The 13,918-nt window shown below is 45.3% G+C and overlaps 2 protein-coding genes across 3 annotated transcripts; one reads left to right on the top strand and one right to left on the bottom strand.

The window, feature by feature from the left end:
• Nucleotides 1-1,164: 1,164 nt before the first annotated feature.
• LOC124471004 (cell division control protein 42 homolog) lies at nt 1,165-10,796 on the bottom strand. Of its 2 annotated transcripts, none has more exons than XM_047025286.1 (6): nt 10,723-10,795; nt 6,845-6,985; nt 6,584-6,656; nt 6,158-6,267; nt 5,855-6,052; nt 1,165-2,969 (listed from the first exon to the last, which is right to left on the bottom strand). In XM_047025286.1, the coding sequence occupies exons 2-6, from the start codon at nt 6,947-6,949 to the stop codon at nt 2,880-2,882; spliced, it is 576 nt and encodes a 191-aa protein (XP_046881242.1). In that variant the 5' UTR covers nt 6,950-6,985; nt 10,723-10,795; the 3' UTR covers nt 1,165-2,879. The 2 variants fall into 2 exon arrangements, with proteins under 2 accessions (XP_046881242.1, XP_046881243.1); XM_047025287.1 differs by having other exon boundaries at nt 2,908-4,977; nt 10,723-10,796.
• Nucleotides 10,797-11,498: 702 nt separating this feature from the next.
• snrpe (small nuclear ribonucleoprotein polypeptide E) lies at nt 11,499-12,822 on the top strand. Its single transcript, XM_047025411.1, has 5 exons — nt 11,499-11,688; nt 11,961-11,987; nt 12,133-12,195; nt 12,298-12,376; nt 12,606-12,822. The coding sequence occupies exons 1-5, from the start codon at nt 11,635-11,637 to the stop codon at nt 12,659-12,661; spliced, it is 279 nt and encodes a 92-aa protein (XP_046881367.1). The 5' UTR covers nt 11,499-11,634; the 3' UTR covers nt 12,662-12,822.
• Nucleotides 12,823-13,918: the final 1,096 nt, after the last annotated feature.

The raw sequence follows: 13,918 nt of genomic DNA, 5'->3' as shown, positions 1-13,918 counted from the left end.
TAAAGTAGCGTGTGGGATTGGGGCTCATGAATGATGAGCGTTGGGGAGTATGACTCTACTGCTGGCACAGACACCATTAACAGCAGTTCATCATGTAATGTCATGCAGCACATATCTGTGTGCACTGAATGAACGGCCTACTGGTCTGCTGAGCCACCACTGGCAGTCATATCAGCTCATCTATATGGGTGGACGGAAATGCTTGGATTGCAACAGTGACAGAGTTGGCTAAATCTCCCCTCTGCAGGTGGATACCCCTAGCTCTCCCGCTCTCTCACACGCACACACACACACACACAGGAATGCCCTTACTTCGGCCGGTGATAATTAATGGTTGTCAGCAGCTCTTTACCGTAAGAAGGCGCTGACAGACAACACTCCAGAAACGCATGGAATCTGTGAAAGCCTCACAGGGGTTGAGGGGTGTGTGTGAGTGTGAGTGTGTGTGTGAGAGTGAGTGTGTGTGTGTGAGTGTTGCTTGTGTGACTCTTCTCTACCTCCCTCAGGGCAGATGATTAGGGTCACCTGGTCTGGGAGATCTCCCTCATCTGAAACGATTCTTGGAATCCTAACGTATCTGTGTGATAAGCATCTCTCAACACGGGCCTGCAGAGTGACGGCAGTGTTAGAGAAAACACATGAGGTTACTGTGATCCCTTTGACAAATACCTAGATCCCTGGGTGCAGCCCACATCAAATGATTTGTTACAACATTAACTATATATTTGATGAATCTTACCACCGTTTAAGGGAAACAGGATCATTGTAATGCAGTTCCATTCAGATCCCCTAGACGTCAGCAAAGGGAGGCAGTTTCCTACTTGTGATCCAACAGTGTCCTCTGTTGGTTCAGACAGGTCCTGCACAGCCCTCCTGGCAGAAAGTCCTTCATTCATTTAGCAGAAGCTTTTATCCAAAACAGTGTGCAGTCCAGTACCTGCAACCTCTTGTTCTGCAGTCATGCTCTAACCACTAAGCTATAGCCTCCCAAAGCTGCCGCCAAATATTTTCGCCCTTTTATCCGACCCACAACATACTTTCCAGATAGTAAAGTAAATGGACCACTGGAGGACCCTTTCCTAACATGTTGTGCGAGACACACAGGAGGACTAGATGTAGAACGTGAAGGCAAAAGAAACAAACAGAACGGTCGGGGAAAATGAGTAAAGGCAATTAAGGTATAAGTTTAATATTTTTTGAAAATAATGCATATACAAAGAACAGACCTCAGACAAAGCATTTGGTTTTGCACCAAAACAACGACAGGTTATAATAATTATAATGACGTGGCCTGGACGTCAACCCAACTCTACGCCACCAGGACACGTCAACAGGAGACGTCATCATCAACGGACTGTCACAGCCTCCGTCACCAGTGGAAGCATTCATTTGAGTGTGACTGGTGGGGCAGAGTTCAGATGAGTTCCAAGCCCTAAATGTAAAAGGAGTGAACGTAACCTTTTTTTTTTTTTTTTTTTATAAAATCAAAAACAGCACAACAGAAAAAAAAAAAGAAAAAAAGACGATTTTGGTAAAAACATCTGGAGCCTACATTAACATGTGTGCCAGCTTACATTATTATTACACCTGTTAACCTATAATGAGAACAGGGACCAGGGCTCATCTACATGCATATCCACAACAGTAACACCATACAGTTAGGACGAGTAGAACAGAGGCTCCCTACTACCGCAGGCCTTTGGGAGGCGGTACTCTAAATGTAGCAGCACGGTGCCACGGTTACGGAGCCACAACACTGAGGAAGGCACAGAATTCCGATGTGGCACAGAATTCTGATGTTATACGAGTTGAATTAAATTAAAACATCCAAAATGGGTCCCAAAACATGTCCAGAGCAATGAGACAGCTGAAGATGGAAGTGTCTGTTCTACAAATTCTACTTGTATGGTCGAGACAACGTTTCCATAACGATCAGCTAACTCTCCCTTGGTCCCTGGCAACGCGTTATGAACACACCACTTGTTCTGCTAACACTGTTTTAAAGTTCCCTGCTTCAAAAGGCCAATTCCTGCGGTCAACAAGAAGACCCATCGCAACGGACTCCTTTACTTCATCAGTAATATCACGCTCCACACTGACCACTAAGCTCCTCCACCTAGAGGCTGGGAGAATCTGGGCTGGACACGTCACCAGCGGGACAACTTCCATGGCAACAACCAGGGCGGCCCGGAGTCCCGCGTCCCTCCAGCCTCTAGGGAGTGGGGGATAGGACCCATCTGGAGTTAGGGGCTCATGCTTCTGTGTTATGCGGAGGGGAGGGGTGTTGGCAACCAATAACAAAATGACAACCCGGTCACCAACTCTTCAGGTGGTGCTGGAGAGAGAACGCATGGAGGGGATTGGACGATGCGTGTGCTTGTTTAGAGAGGGGAGGGCAGGGCTAGACACAGCAGCCTGTGAAGCTGCCTATCAGGCAGCTATTCCTTTTGAGTGGGCAGGGTTAAATTCCATCACTGGCCAGTGGCTACCAATTGTCTAGGCAACTAGAGTGAATAGGCCAAAACACTAACTTTCACCCCCCCCAGTCTAGGTGGACGTGTGGTGGTGTCACAGTGAAAGCAGGATTGGGTTATCTTCTGTTCCTCTCTCAGTCTGCTGGCTTGATGCAGGGGCGGGTAGTTTCATTATTGCAGTTAAATCTGAAACTTGTGTGTTTGTTTCCTTCTATCTATTTTTCGCTATAAAGTACAAAGATGTCAACCAGTCTTAGTAGGGCAAGGGAGGAGATTTGGGGGGGAGGGAAGAAGGTGAAGGGTGTATGTGTGCATGTGTGTGTATGTGTGTGTTAGTGTGCGTGTGGGTGTGGGTGTGTTAGTGTGTGGGTGTGTTTACAGGTATGTGTTTTAGGGGTGGGGTCCTCATAGCAGCACGCATTTGCGTTTCTTCTTGGGCTCAGGGGGCTCCAGTGCAGCCAGTATCGCCTCATCAAACACATTCTTTAGGCCTTTCTGTGGACACAAACACAAACACACAGGCTCAACCAGGGGGTGACACACACGCACAAGCACCACAAAGGATCTCACACACAAATCCAATGGGGCAACAGAAAACGTGATAGCAGGGATAGTGAGAGCTTTAATTAACCAAATAATAGAGCTAACAGAATGCAGTATTGAACAAATCTCAAATGAAACTGGAGACACATTCTTACAGTGGTATAACATAAACAACAATAAAGTAAGGAATATAGCAGTGTAGGTGTACCAAACAACAAATGGAACTTCATAGTATGAAACTCTGTACATTGTGTGTGTGTGTGTGTGTGTGTACAAGCTTGGGGGGTGAGAACTATAAACTCATCTCACCAGTGACATCAATACATTCATCTAAAGTGAACTACAGTAAAGAGTTAGTGTGGTCTGATCAGGCAGTGAACGCTCAAAACAAAGGCAACTGAAACAAGAGAGGAGGGAACATGGGTCCAGACACAAACAAACACACAGGGGGTCGAGTGTGCCAGGTCATCAAATCAAACCCCACGACAAGCCCAAAGTGCGTAAACAAAATCAAAAGCCATCCACTTGCACAGACACAAGCACACCAAAGCCCAACTTATCACTAGCAGTTCTGTTAGCCGGAAACGGTGTGTGGCTTTGACGCATTGCCAGCAGAGCTGCTTAGTCGGGCCTCAGCCTGAGCGCAGTCATGTGAGGAGGTACAATGCAGGCCTGTGAGGAGGAAGCCAGCCAGCTCCAGGCTGGGCTCCCTCCTCACCAGCCCTGCTAACACGAGCAAGCCAAGCCCCGCGGACGCTAACGGAGGGAGCTTAGAGGAAAAGAGAGGCAGAGCAAATGAGGCGATTTTCAGTTGTCCTTTATTATATTAATTCATTTCACAAATCATTTCACATGATTATATTAGCTTAATATCTTCAACTTCCAAGATGGCAGAATATGAACTGCAGCAAATGGCACAGAACAGAGTCATATGTAGAGAGGCAGCACTGGGTAGGTAGCTACTGGGTTCAGATGCAAAAATCTTTGAATGGCAGATCTCTTTGTAAACTTGTTTGGAAAATGCTTCTGCTTTGTGTGTGCCATGGCATGGTCACTGGCCTACATGGTCGCCAGCCTCCGGGACGAGGACTGGATGAGCGGCAGTGCACTTCTTTTGGTTACCATGGCATCCCTGCATATGACTCTGGCACTTAACAGCCCTATGTCACATGGGTCCCACCTCGTCCGACATTAGCAGTAGTACAAAATATACATTAACACTAGGAATGGGGCTCTTTGAATGAGTGTTATAAATGACGGTACTGTGGAGCGGTGTGCAGCCAACACGCTCCCTTCAGCTCAGGAACCCTCTCCACAAAACCCTCCAACAGGCAGGAAGTAGAAACACCCACAGAACTCCAGATGGGCTGTGTGTCCCTTTCCCCTGGATCCAACACTCTGTGCACTACTTTTGTTTTGGCCAGAGCCCTTTGGAGTCAAAGCCGTTTGTGATGATCATCAAGGGAGGACAAATGAAGAGGATGAATCAGGTCAAAGCAAACTTTGCCCAGGGCCAGGAATACGGTGTAACACGCACCAACCGGACCGAGCCAAACGGTAGCAGTGTTACAGCTGAGATGGTAAGAAGCGCTGAACAAAACCGTGCAGAAAGGCTGATGAAGGAGGAGGAAAGGAAAACAAGGGAAGGAACGCAGGACGTAAGCCGTGTGTTGGTGACTGAAAGGGGAAACAGGAAGTAGGTTGAAGCCGAAACGGGGAGGTTGGGTAAACGGGTGGTTTAGACAGGATGTGAAACTGAGGGAGGTCGTGGATGGAAGGAGATGAGAGCGGGACTCAACAGAGGGGTGAGGGGAGCAAGGTGGAAGGGAGGGTCGAGAGCTGGGGAGAGAACGTGAGGCGAAGGGAGACTTTAAAATATACAGCATTTCCTCTTTCTCTGCGTCTCTGGTGGCTCTAGGGCGGCTAGGATAGCTTCATCAAATACATTCTTCAGCCCTCGCTACAACAACAGAGGGGAGGGGAGAGAAGGACAGCAGAGTTAGCACAGCAAACGGGGAGAGAGACAGAGAGATGTGGGGACAGAGGACAGAGAGGGGACAGAGGAGGGAGAACAAGGTTTGAAAAAGGAAGTGAGAAGAGAGAAGGAAAACTAAAGGCATTGGGGGGAGGAGAGAGAGTGTGTGAACATAAAGTGTGAGGGGGGGATTTAGAAGAGAAAGAAAGAAAAGAAAGAAAGAAGGAAAGAGAAAGAAAGAAAGGAAAGAGAAAGAAAGTTCAGTTAACAGTGTTTAGTAGACTGCTTTTGTACTGTAGCGGAGGCAGAGGTGTGGACATGAGCAGAGGAAGCCTACTTAGACTACACAGATGCATGCTAGGAAACAGGATGTTGCATCATCAGCTCAGTTCCTCAGTGGCAACTATGCTAGAGAGGAAGGAAGGCGCAGTGCAGAATAGGAGGAGGAGGGGGCTCCAGCGACTCCATATGGGGCATTAGTATTCTAGACTAGTAGTCGTCCAAGAGTTCAAAAAAGAGTAGGATTAGTTGACACTAAGACACTGATCTGAGCCCTTCAAGTCATAAATCAGGCAGGCATGGGTGATGGCTAGCAGGCCCTGGACCTGGGCCAACAGCATGAGACAAGGTCAACAGAGAGATCCTACGAGCTGAGATCAGACAGCATGCAGATCCCAGCACACTGAGGGACCGGCATGGCCCACTTTCCTTCCACCCTCTTGTTTGTTTGAGCCAATCAAGGGGACGGAGAGACCTCAGCTGACCAGGGGAGAGAGCACTTACCTACATGCAGTGTGGCTCTGGAGTCTCATCTGTGCTACGCGTGTTCAACAAGGAAAACAGATGTCTTTTTGTGTCTTACCTGCGTCAGGGCTGAACATTCCACGTATTTGACGGCCTTAAGGTCCCTGGCCAGCTTCTCTGCCGTCTCAGGGGTGATGGGCTTCTGCTTGTTCTTGGCCAGCTTCTCTATGGTGGAGGGGTCGTCCCTCAGATCAATCTGAGTCCCCACCAACAGGAACGGGGTCTTCGGACAGTGGTGGGTGATCTCTGGTACCCACTGTCGGGGGAAAACACAAGACGACAAGTTACAGCAGTGGCTTGTACTTTAGATCCAGTGAACGTGTGGAGCCTGCGGGGGGGGAGGGGACAGGAGGAGGCGCACCTTCTCTTTGACGTTCTCAAAAGAAGAGGGGGAAACGACAGAGAAACAGACGAGGAACACGTCTGTCTGGGGGTAGCTCAGAGGTCGTAACCTGTCGTAGTCCTCCTGACCTGCACACACAAAACGCAAACAGGTTACACACAAACACACACAGGCTTCAGCACCCAGGCTGTCAGAGAATGCCCGGTATCACTTTAAGCGGACACAGAGGCGCAGAGCCAAACTTCAACTACAGGACACGCCCCGGTCTGAAATAGCAACGGGAAACGGCTTCTCTCCCTCTCCTTCTCCCACTTTCTCCTGGAATGCAGGCAAAGGCCGCTTGTCCAACCCCGCCAGTCAGAGTCTCTCCTACTGGGCTCAACAGGTCAGAGTTGTGCAGCTGAACGGCCAGGGGACAGGGAGAGAGACTATGGAGACACGTACCTGCAGTGTCAAACAATCCCAGGGTGTAGGGCTCCCCTCCGATCATTACAGTCACAGCATAGTTATCAAACACCTACAGGAGAGAAGATGGAGGGGTTATACACGTTGATTCTCTCACGTACACTTTCTCAAACACTCACATATATATTTCTGCCCACACTTCGTTTAAAGGGGTCTACTCATACCCATCTCAGACAGAGTTTTGGTCCTTTATATACACACCAAAAAGGAGCCTAGATCCAGACAGACGCACGTACTCACCGTAGGGACATACTCAGAGGGGAACTTGTTAGTGGTGTAGGAGATGAGCAGACAGGTTTTACCCACAGCTCCGTCTCCCACTACAACACATTTGATGGTCTGCATAGCTGTGCGTTAGATTCCTCTCTACTCATTCAAGATCTGGAACACACAGACACAGAGGAAAGAACAATGACGGTGTTGCTGGATCTGAGAGCAGTGCTGCTACAGATGATGAACATCACTCAGTCCATTAAAGCATCTTCAGAATTCAGTTATATTGAATTCAATCCACAGCTGCAAGACAACAAACAAAGAGAAATTGGTTTCCTCCATCCCCAATCAGGTATGAGGATAGATGTTGTCTTAGTTGAGCTTGACAGACTCTTGTGACACAATCCACCCAAGCTCACTAACTGCCCTGGGTCAGCTGTTGGTCTGCAGTTTGACTCGACGTGTCCACGTCCCTTTCAGTACTCCCTCTCTGCAGTAACAAAGACTGAATCCTTGTCATGGCCAGAGGTCAATCTGCTCTTCTGGTCTTTGGGCTGAACTGCTGGCTGAAAGCAGGACTGAACCCAACCTTTAATTAGGGTTCATACAAAAAGACCAGCTCCATGTCTTCCCTGCAATGTCAGACCGAACATCAACAGCCATGTTGGCATGGACTTCAGTCAGGAGGACAGACTGGGCGACATACAACAGGGCTGGAGTGGCATAGATGAATAGTCTGTCGGTGGGACGAAAGCTGGAGCTAGCAGGGGGCCAGACAAGCATAAAGAAAGGCACACAGACGCTGAAAACAGACCATCTCAGGCTTCAGTTCAAACAGGCAGTGCTAAGCACACAGAGGCATCATGGCTACATGGCTGCCTGCACACAGCTCACTCACACACAGCAAATCTGTGGCCTTCAGCCCCAGGAAAAACAGGCTGAATTACCAGCATTAAGAGTGACAGATGACCCTTACTACCCCCCCCCCCACACACACACACACACACACACATACTACTCCCCTCATCTCTCTCATCCCCCAATCCGTTGCTGACCAGCCGTCCCCTCCCCCTCTCTCCGTGCAGAGTGGGTCACTGCTGCTTTAAGCTAAAGCATAACGTCATTTGTGCAGCCTTGCTGAACAGTACAGCACCACTATGGAAGCAGTTTCCCAGAAACAGGACCGGGAAGCAACTGCATCTTCACCTACCCACACACTGAACAATTATTCAGTAATAAGTAGTAAAAATCTTGGGGAAATTGCTGAAGCATATTTCCAAATACCCCAAAGTAGGTTGTAGCTGACAGACTCTTACAGAAAACGTTTTGGAATCACAAAACCAATACTGTATACTATAGTCTCAAATGCCAGCACCATCAGCAATAAATAATTCACACAAGAGCCACTTAACAAACATTTAACCATCCTCATTAGCTTTCAACAGCCACCAACACATATAGAGACACACTAAAGGCTTGGAGATTTCCAACAGTGCAGGTAGAGGGAATCAGCAATAACACCCTATTCCAACCACCAGGTCACTGAAAGGAACTAGGTCCACCTATAGGAAGAGTGGAGCTCCTGTTGTAAATGATAATCAGTTGTGTATACAGATTGTTTCTGCCTGGTAAATTCAGTGTGTGTTTGTGTGTGTGTGTGTCTAGCTGCACTTGAGCCTCTGCAGAGCTCTGCAGTAGTGAGGGGGAAGAGGAGGAGTGAGAACATGAAGACAAATAAGAACCACAACAGAGTATTGATGGTTGAAGTTCAGAGGGTGCAAGAAAAAACAGTGAATAAGCGAGAAGGCACTAGTGAAATTAAGGAGCAAATGAAGAGAATTTAAGTGAGAAAGACTTGTTATTCTTTGCCAAAGATGGTGTAGACTGCACAGATGGATGAGGGGGTAACAGAAGGATGATTGCCTGCTACCATCCCCGTCACCCATGAGAGACGCTTCAAAAGGACACAGCCACACGATGAAAGGAATATACGCCTAAAATAGATATAACTGATTATCCAGCTGTCTCTCCTTTAAGTATCTACCTGACTTGTTTAAACATCTAATAGAGCTGCAAAACAACAGTCTTGAGTCTCACCACTGAAAGACTTGTACTTTGTATGCTGTGTAGAATATAAAATAAAATAAAAAGGTAATAGGTACTTTAACCATTCATCACGAGGGGGAAATAAATCTGTCTATACTGTTCTGTCATTCAGAGCTGGGTAATCTTTGTAGTGTTGATCCGATAAACCATGGGATTCAACACACCGGTGTCTTAAAAAGCACAGTGTTATGCCTCTCTGGCTGTACTACCATTATATTTTACCTAACATCTTCTGTCCACTACATATGTTTATGGAGAGCGTAGCTGCATCTGTAATTATGACTTCAACAGCCTTAATTCAGTCATTAGTGTTTGTAAGCCAGCAAGCCAGTGCAGTAATAACAGCTGACCGTCAGTTGGATCACTGGTCAAATACAGTAGGCTGTATCAGACGGCTTAGACAGTGACTGTTGGTACTCAAGTGCTGTCGCAGTCAGGTAAGTCAGTCGACAAGCAGGCAAAACATATTTAAATCGTGTACATTCCTGTTTAGTACGGTTAATTGTAATGGTTGGGCTTTACATTCATCAAAAGTTTGTCTGTCAAGGCTTATAGAGCTGCGTAGATAAGATAACAAGCCCCAACATCGAGGCGGTGTCTGGCATCACCGCATGCTGTTTAACAGATACCAGTGTTCGCACATCAAATAAATATGTAACGGTATCTGGCTCACACTAAAACATTCACACCATTTTGACGTTGCATAAGACACAGCAACTAACCAAAAACACAAACTCGATTTTGCACCAGCAACAATACAAAACACTGGTTAGCTGGCTCTTACTACAACCCTAGCTGACCACAGTCACCGTAAGCCGAATCACAGCAAAGCCTTGCCATATTTTGCTATAACATGTGAAGGATGAGGTTTCGATCACAATAACCTTACCAAAGCAATTAATGCTAGTAGCTTCCTCACTTCACCAACGTCGTTCTATAAACACAAGCACCGGCATTGCCTAGAGCTACCAGGCTTGCTATTCGATTATGGTAATCCAAACAGCTAGTAGCTAGACTAACAAGCTTGTATTAATTTAAAATAGACAATGACTCACAAACAGACTCAGGAAATTTGCCTGTGAAAGCAAACTGTTCAACCACGCATCACGATAGCTAGCTATGGTATGATAGTTTAACTGAAACGTATTTGATCTAGAATAGCCTACTGTAGTCGGCTAAGCTGCCTGTTTGTCTCATAGATAGCTTTAGCCATGTTGGAAGCCAACGTAACCTTGCGTTAACTAGCAATTGGAACATTGATTTGGCAAGCTAACGTCGTTAGCATCTTGCTAGCAAGCAACAGCATCGGGCGGTAGGGCCAGGGTGAAATGCAGTCAAAAACGCTAAATCCACGAATATGCTCTGCAGCTAGCTAGGTAGATGGCAGCTCCATTTTAGTTACAGAAAACAAATCATGACTTAAAAATACAAGTTGTGGACGACTTATGTTTAACTTGTTCCTAGATAATGCAGATCATATATTTTTCGGGTTGACCTAGTAGCTAATAGCTATAGAGCTACTGTCGTGAATCCTCTTGTGAATATTACAAATAGCTTAGCTAGCTTGGGCAGTGCCAGAGGCAAACTCAGCTGAGCTAGCAAGCTACAGTAGACTAGCACTAACGCTAGCTCGGCTATATAGCGGATGCTGTGTTGTTCAATCAGATTTGCTATTGGAAATGCTGTAAAGAGATACAATGTAGGAAACATACACTAATCAACACGGATAAAGACATATAACCCTAAACACAAATATCATCACACTCAAAGAAAGGAAAATATTAAAGATTTTTCCGTACCGTATCCTCTCTATTTGTGTCACTGCGCCGGGCGTTGGCAGGTTTGCAATAGGGGCTTCCCAGTCAACAGTACAGGGACACGTTACGTAGTACGTAACCATAAACCTCTTCGGCGTAACTTTCTGGTTTTTGCATTGCACAGGCCTTTCGGTATTTTGGGTAGTCTATATAAACAGAAAAAGTAGTAACACATATTACAGATAACAATTCTACTCCAATTTTAAGTTTGGAAATGAACAAAAGTACTCAAATCAACTCAAAATACTGTATACGAAAAAGGTCAGCATTTTAATTGAATGTCAATATATAATGTCGATATGCAAAAACATATATTTATGTCAATATGCTATAACATTTTAGGGTAACTCAGTTGATCGATCGAAGACCATAAAATTGGTTTCGGTCACATACAAATCTTGTATAGTGCTGCATCTACCTCCCACATATGGGTGGCGCTGCAAACTGGACCGTCAGTTTTTTAGCAAAGATCAGTACAAGAGGCTGCTTGTTTTGTGTCTTATCAATCCCCGTCGGTGCACCATTAACGTACCATCAGCATACTTTTTGTGGTGTACTAAAACCCTCAAGGAATACTCAGTTTCACATAAAGAGAGCACTTATAGAAAACGTGCGCAAATGCAAAAGTAAATTTTAATAATGGAATTTCGTTCAAATGTGAGGCCTCGTTAAGTAAGGAGCGAGTAATTCAGCCCGGAGCGGATTGTCCCGGCCATGACAACCTATGTTACACATAATAACCAAAACGAGTGACAGTGCAATGTGGCCAGGGAGGCACACGCGGAAGGAAGCCCGCCATTGAAACATACACCAACGTGAAGATTTCGTTCCCGGACTGTTGTTGTCTAAAGTGGCTAAATTGTGTTAATAACACATCGTAAACCAACATACGAGATGGCGTACAGAGGGCAAGGACAGAAGGTCCAGAAGGTTATGGTGCAGCCAATTGTATCCTTTCATACGAAAAAACGTGCCTCATTTGTGTATTGTAGCTATTAACCATAGGCGCGCAGCTAGCTACTTAGCGGCTAACGTTAGCTACTACAACTTTAGACAACATTGATTCTCGTACTCCATTCAAAACCCATAGCTAGCTAGCTAACGATCAGCAAGCGTACTGATAGAAATATCACTGTATATTAACGTTGTCTTTTTAGTGTGTTAACTAGTGTATCAAATTCCATTTGTTTTACACACTTTCCTTGACCCTTATCATTTAGAACCTCATCTTTAGGTATCTTCAGAATGTAAGTATTTGTATTTCTGTGCTCTGTTTCAGTTTACATTTAAATAACCAGTTGGCTAATCTGCACAACTGAATATATTGTACAGCCTGTCTGGAGTCGTTAATTCTGAAAACTGGTGGATGCTGACAGTTTCTCTTTATCGCAGCGCTCAAAGATCCAGGTGTGGTTGTATGAACAAGTGAACATGCGGATAGAAGGATGCATCATCGTAAGTTGCATCTGTCTAGATATTGGACATTTATATTTCTGTACAAATACCTGTTTGGATTGCCCAAGTCTCACTGTGTCAATTCTGCTTTTATTCCCCAAGGGTTTTGATGAGTACATGAACCTGGTGCTAGATGATGCAGAAGAGGTACACATGAAGACTAAGAACAGAAAGCCACTGGGTAAGAGTCAATAGGGCTAGGTGTCTTAAAGTAGTCTACGCAGCATGCACATGTTGCTTCAAGCTTGACATGATTTTGACTTGACTTCGGTCAAATCACCACCCTCGTTAAGATGGTCCGTTTCGGTGTCAATTTTAGTTTTAGCGCAGCATCATCAAATGCTGCAAATGGATGACTGCTCTGATCATAATTTTTGCTCTTCTGTCTCTTTCGTTCTGTCAAACCTCAGGGAGGATCATGCTCAAAGGAGACAACATCACCCTCCTACAGAGTGTGCCCAGCTAACTCAATGTGTCAAAACCAATTTAGGAGTCTGCTCCAAAATGTTTTGTTTTTTGTTTTTTTCCTAGTCATGTTTGTTTTTGGAAATGGTATAATGTTTGTATGACAAATGATGTTTCATTTACCAAGAGGCTGTCAATTTGAAATAAAGTTTCTTTTCTTACTATAGGTGTAACATTATTTTAATTCAATGTTCATGGCAAATACACCTATTCTATTTCTATATTCAGGGATTTGATGGAAGGGGTCACACATCAGAACTATTTTGTTTTTACATGTCCAATTAAATAATGCGAGTAAAGTATGTTTTCTTTCTCAGCTCTTCAAATTGAAGTTTTAATTCCCTGGGGAAATTTGGATTAAAAGGGTGTAGTCAGTGACAATAACAAAAACGAATGATTCAGCAAGTCCAAAACAAATAATTGTCTTTTCTCAAGACTTTACAATCTATGCTTACACTGGGTTTCTTGAAAATGTGACGTTTTGCAGAATGGAAATGCATGGGTTGGCCACCAGAGGGTGTATGTTACAGGGTAATGTTACTAACTGTAGTATTTGGAGGAAAAGGTAGATGGAGTCCTGGATTTAAGAATGAGAGTCACAAGGGAAGCATATCTGACACTCAAGTGTCTCATCTGTGGAAAATGTTAGGAGGAAGCTGAGAAATCAAACTTATTTTCAACAAGACTTTTATGAGATTCCAAACTCTGGGATTATAACAATTGAAAGAGGAGTTTTTCCAATGGGAGTATTACCTAACAATTTCCCCACGGTCATACCATAAGTGGTCAAAATATTCATAATGGTATTAATAGAGGCCAGGGTATTATATAAAGCAGGATTGGCAATTTCACTGTTGTGTACAATATACCTGTAACATGATGAGCTGGGTCAAAAGGGGCCAGCCTTGAGTTTGCAGTTAACAATAGTATTAATAACATACAACACTGCCCTGTCCGTCTGTCTTCAGAGGAAGTGTGATGGAAATTAGCAACCGAGGACAGACGGGAGTCCGCAAGTGGGGGAAAGCAAAGAAGCAAGGAGCCCAGGCTGCGCAGGCGGAGGTGTCGCCTTTCAGGGCAGGAGCCCTGGGCCTCATCTTAAAAGAAAGGGGTTCCACAGCTTGTGGTAGCATGCATCGCTCATCAGACATCGTTGTCAAGTGCCAGATGCTTTTCTTTGTGCTATGAGAGGAGGAATGGGCTGCTGACTCTCTATGCCACACGCCTGCTCACATTCTTAAGGAAGGCTGAGAGCAGT

The sequence above is a fragment of the Hypomesus transpacificus genome, chromosome 9, assembly GCF_021917145.1.
Source record: "Hypomesus transpacificus isolate Combined female chromosome 9, fHypTra1, whole genome shotgun sequence".
NCBI classification, from domain to species: Eukaryota; Metazoa; Chordata; class Actinopteri; order Osmeriformes; family Osmeridae; genus Hypomesus; species Hypomesus transpacificus.
The sequence above is the reverse complement of the archived record's forward strand: the minus strand, read 5'-3'. Positions and strand labels throughout refer to the sequence as shown.

What these genes read in the sequence shown, in the direction of transcription:
- LOC124471004 (XM_047025287.1), bottom strand. Translation starts at nt 6,949, where the DNA reads ATGCAGACCATCAAATGTGTTGTAGTGGGAGACGGAGCTGTGGGTAAA. An exon ending in CCTCTGAGTATGTCCCTACG is followed by an intron (nt 6,657 to 6,844) that starts GTGAGTACGTGC and finishes TCTCTCCTGTAG; the next exon opens with GTGTTTGATAACTATGCTGT. An exon ending in TTGAGAACGTCAAAGAGAAG is followed by an intron (nt 6,053 to 6,157) that starts GTGCGCCTCCTC and finishes TTCCCCCGACAG; the next exon opens with TGGGTACCAGAGATCACCCA.
- snrpe (XM_047025411.1), top strand. Translation starts at nt 11,635, where the DNA reads ATGGCGTACAGAGGGCAAGGACAGAAGGTCCAGAAGGTTATGGTGCAG. An exon ending in AGGTTATGGTGCAGCCAATT is followed by an intron (nt 11,689 to 11,960) that starts GTATCCTTTCAT and finishes CTTATCATTTAG; the next exon opens with AACCTCATCTTTAGGTATCT. An exon ending in GGATAGAAGGATGCATCATC is followed by an intron (nt 12,196 to 12,297) that starts GTAAGTTGCATC and finishes TTATTCCCCAAG; the next exon opens with GGTTTTGATGAGTACATGAA.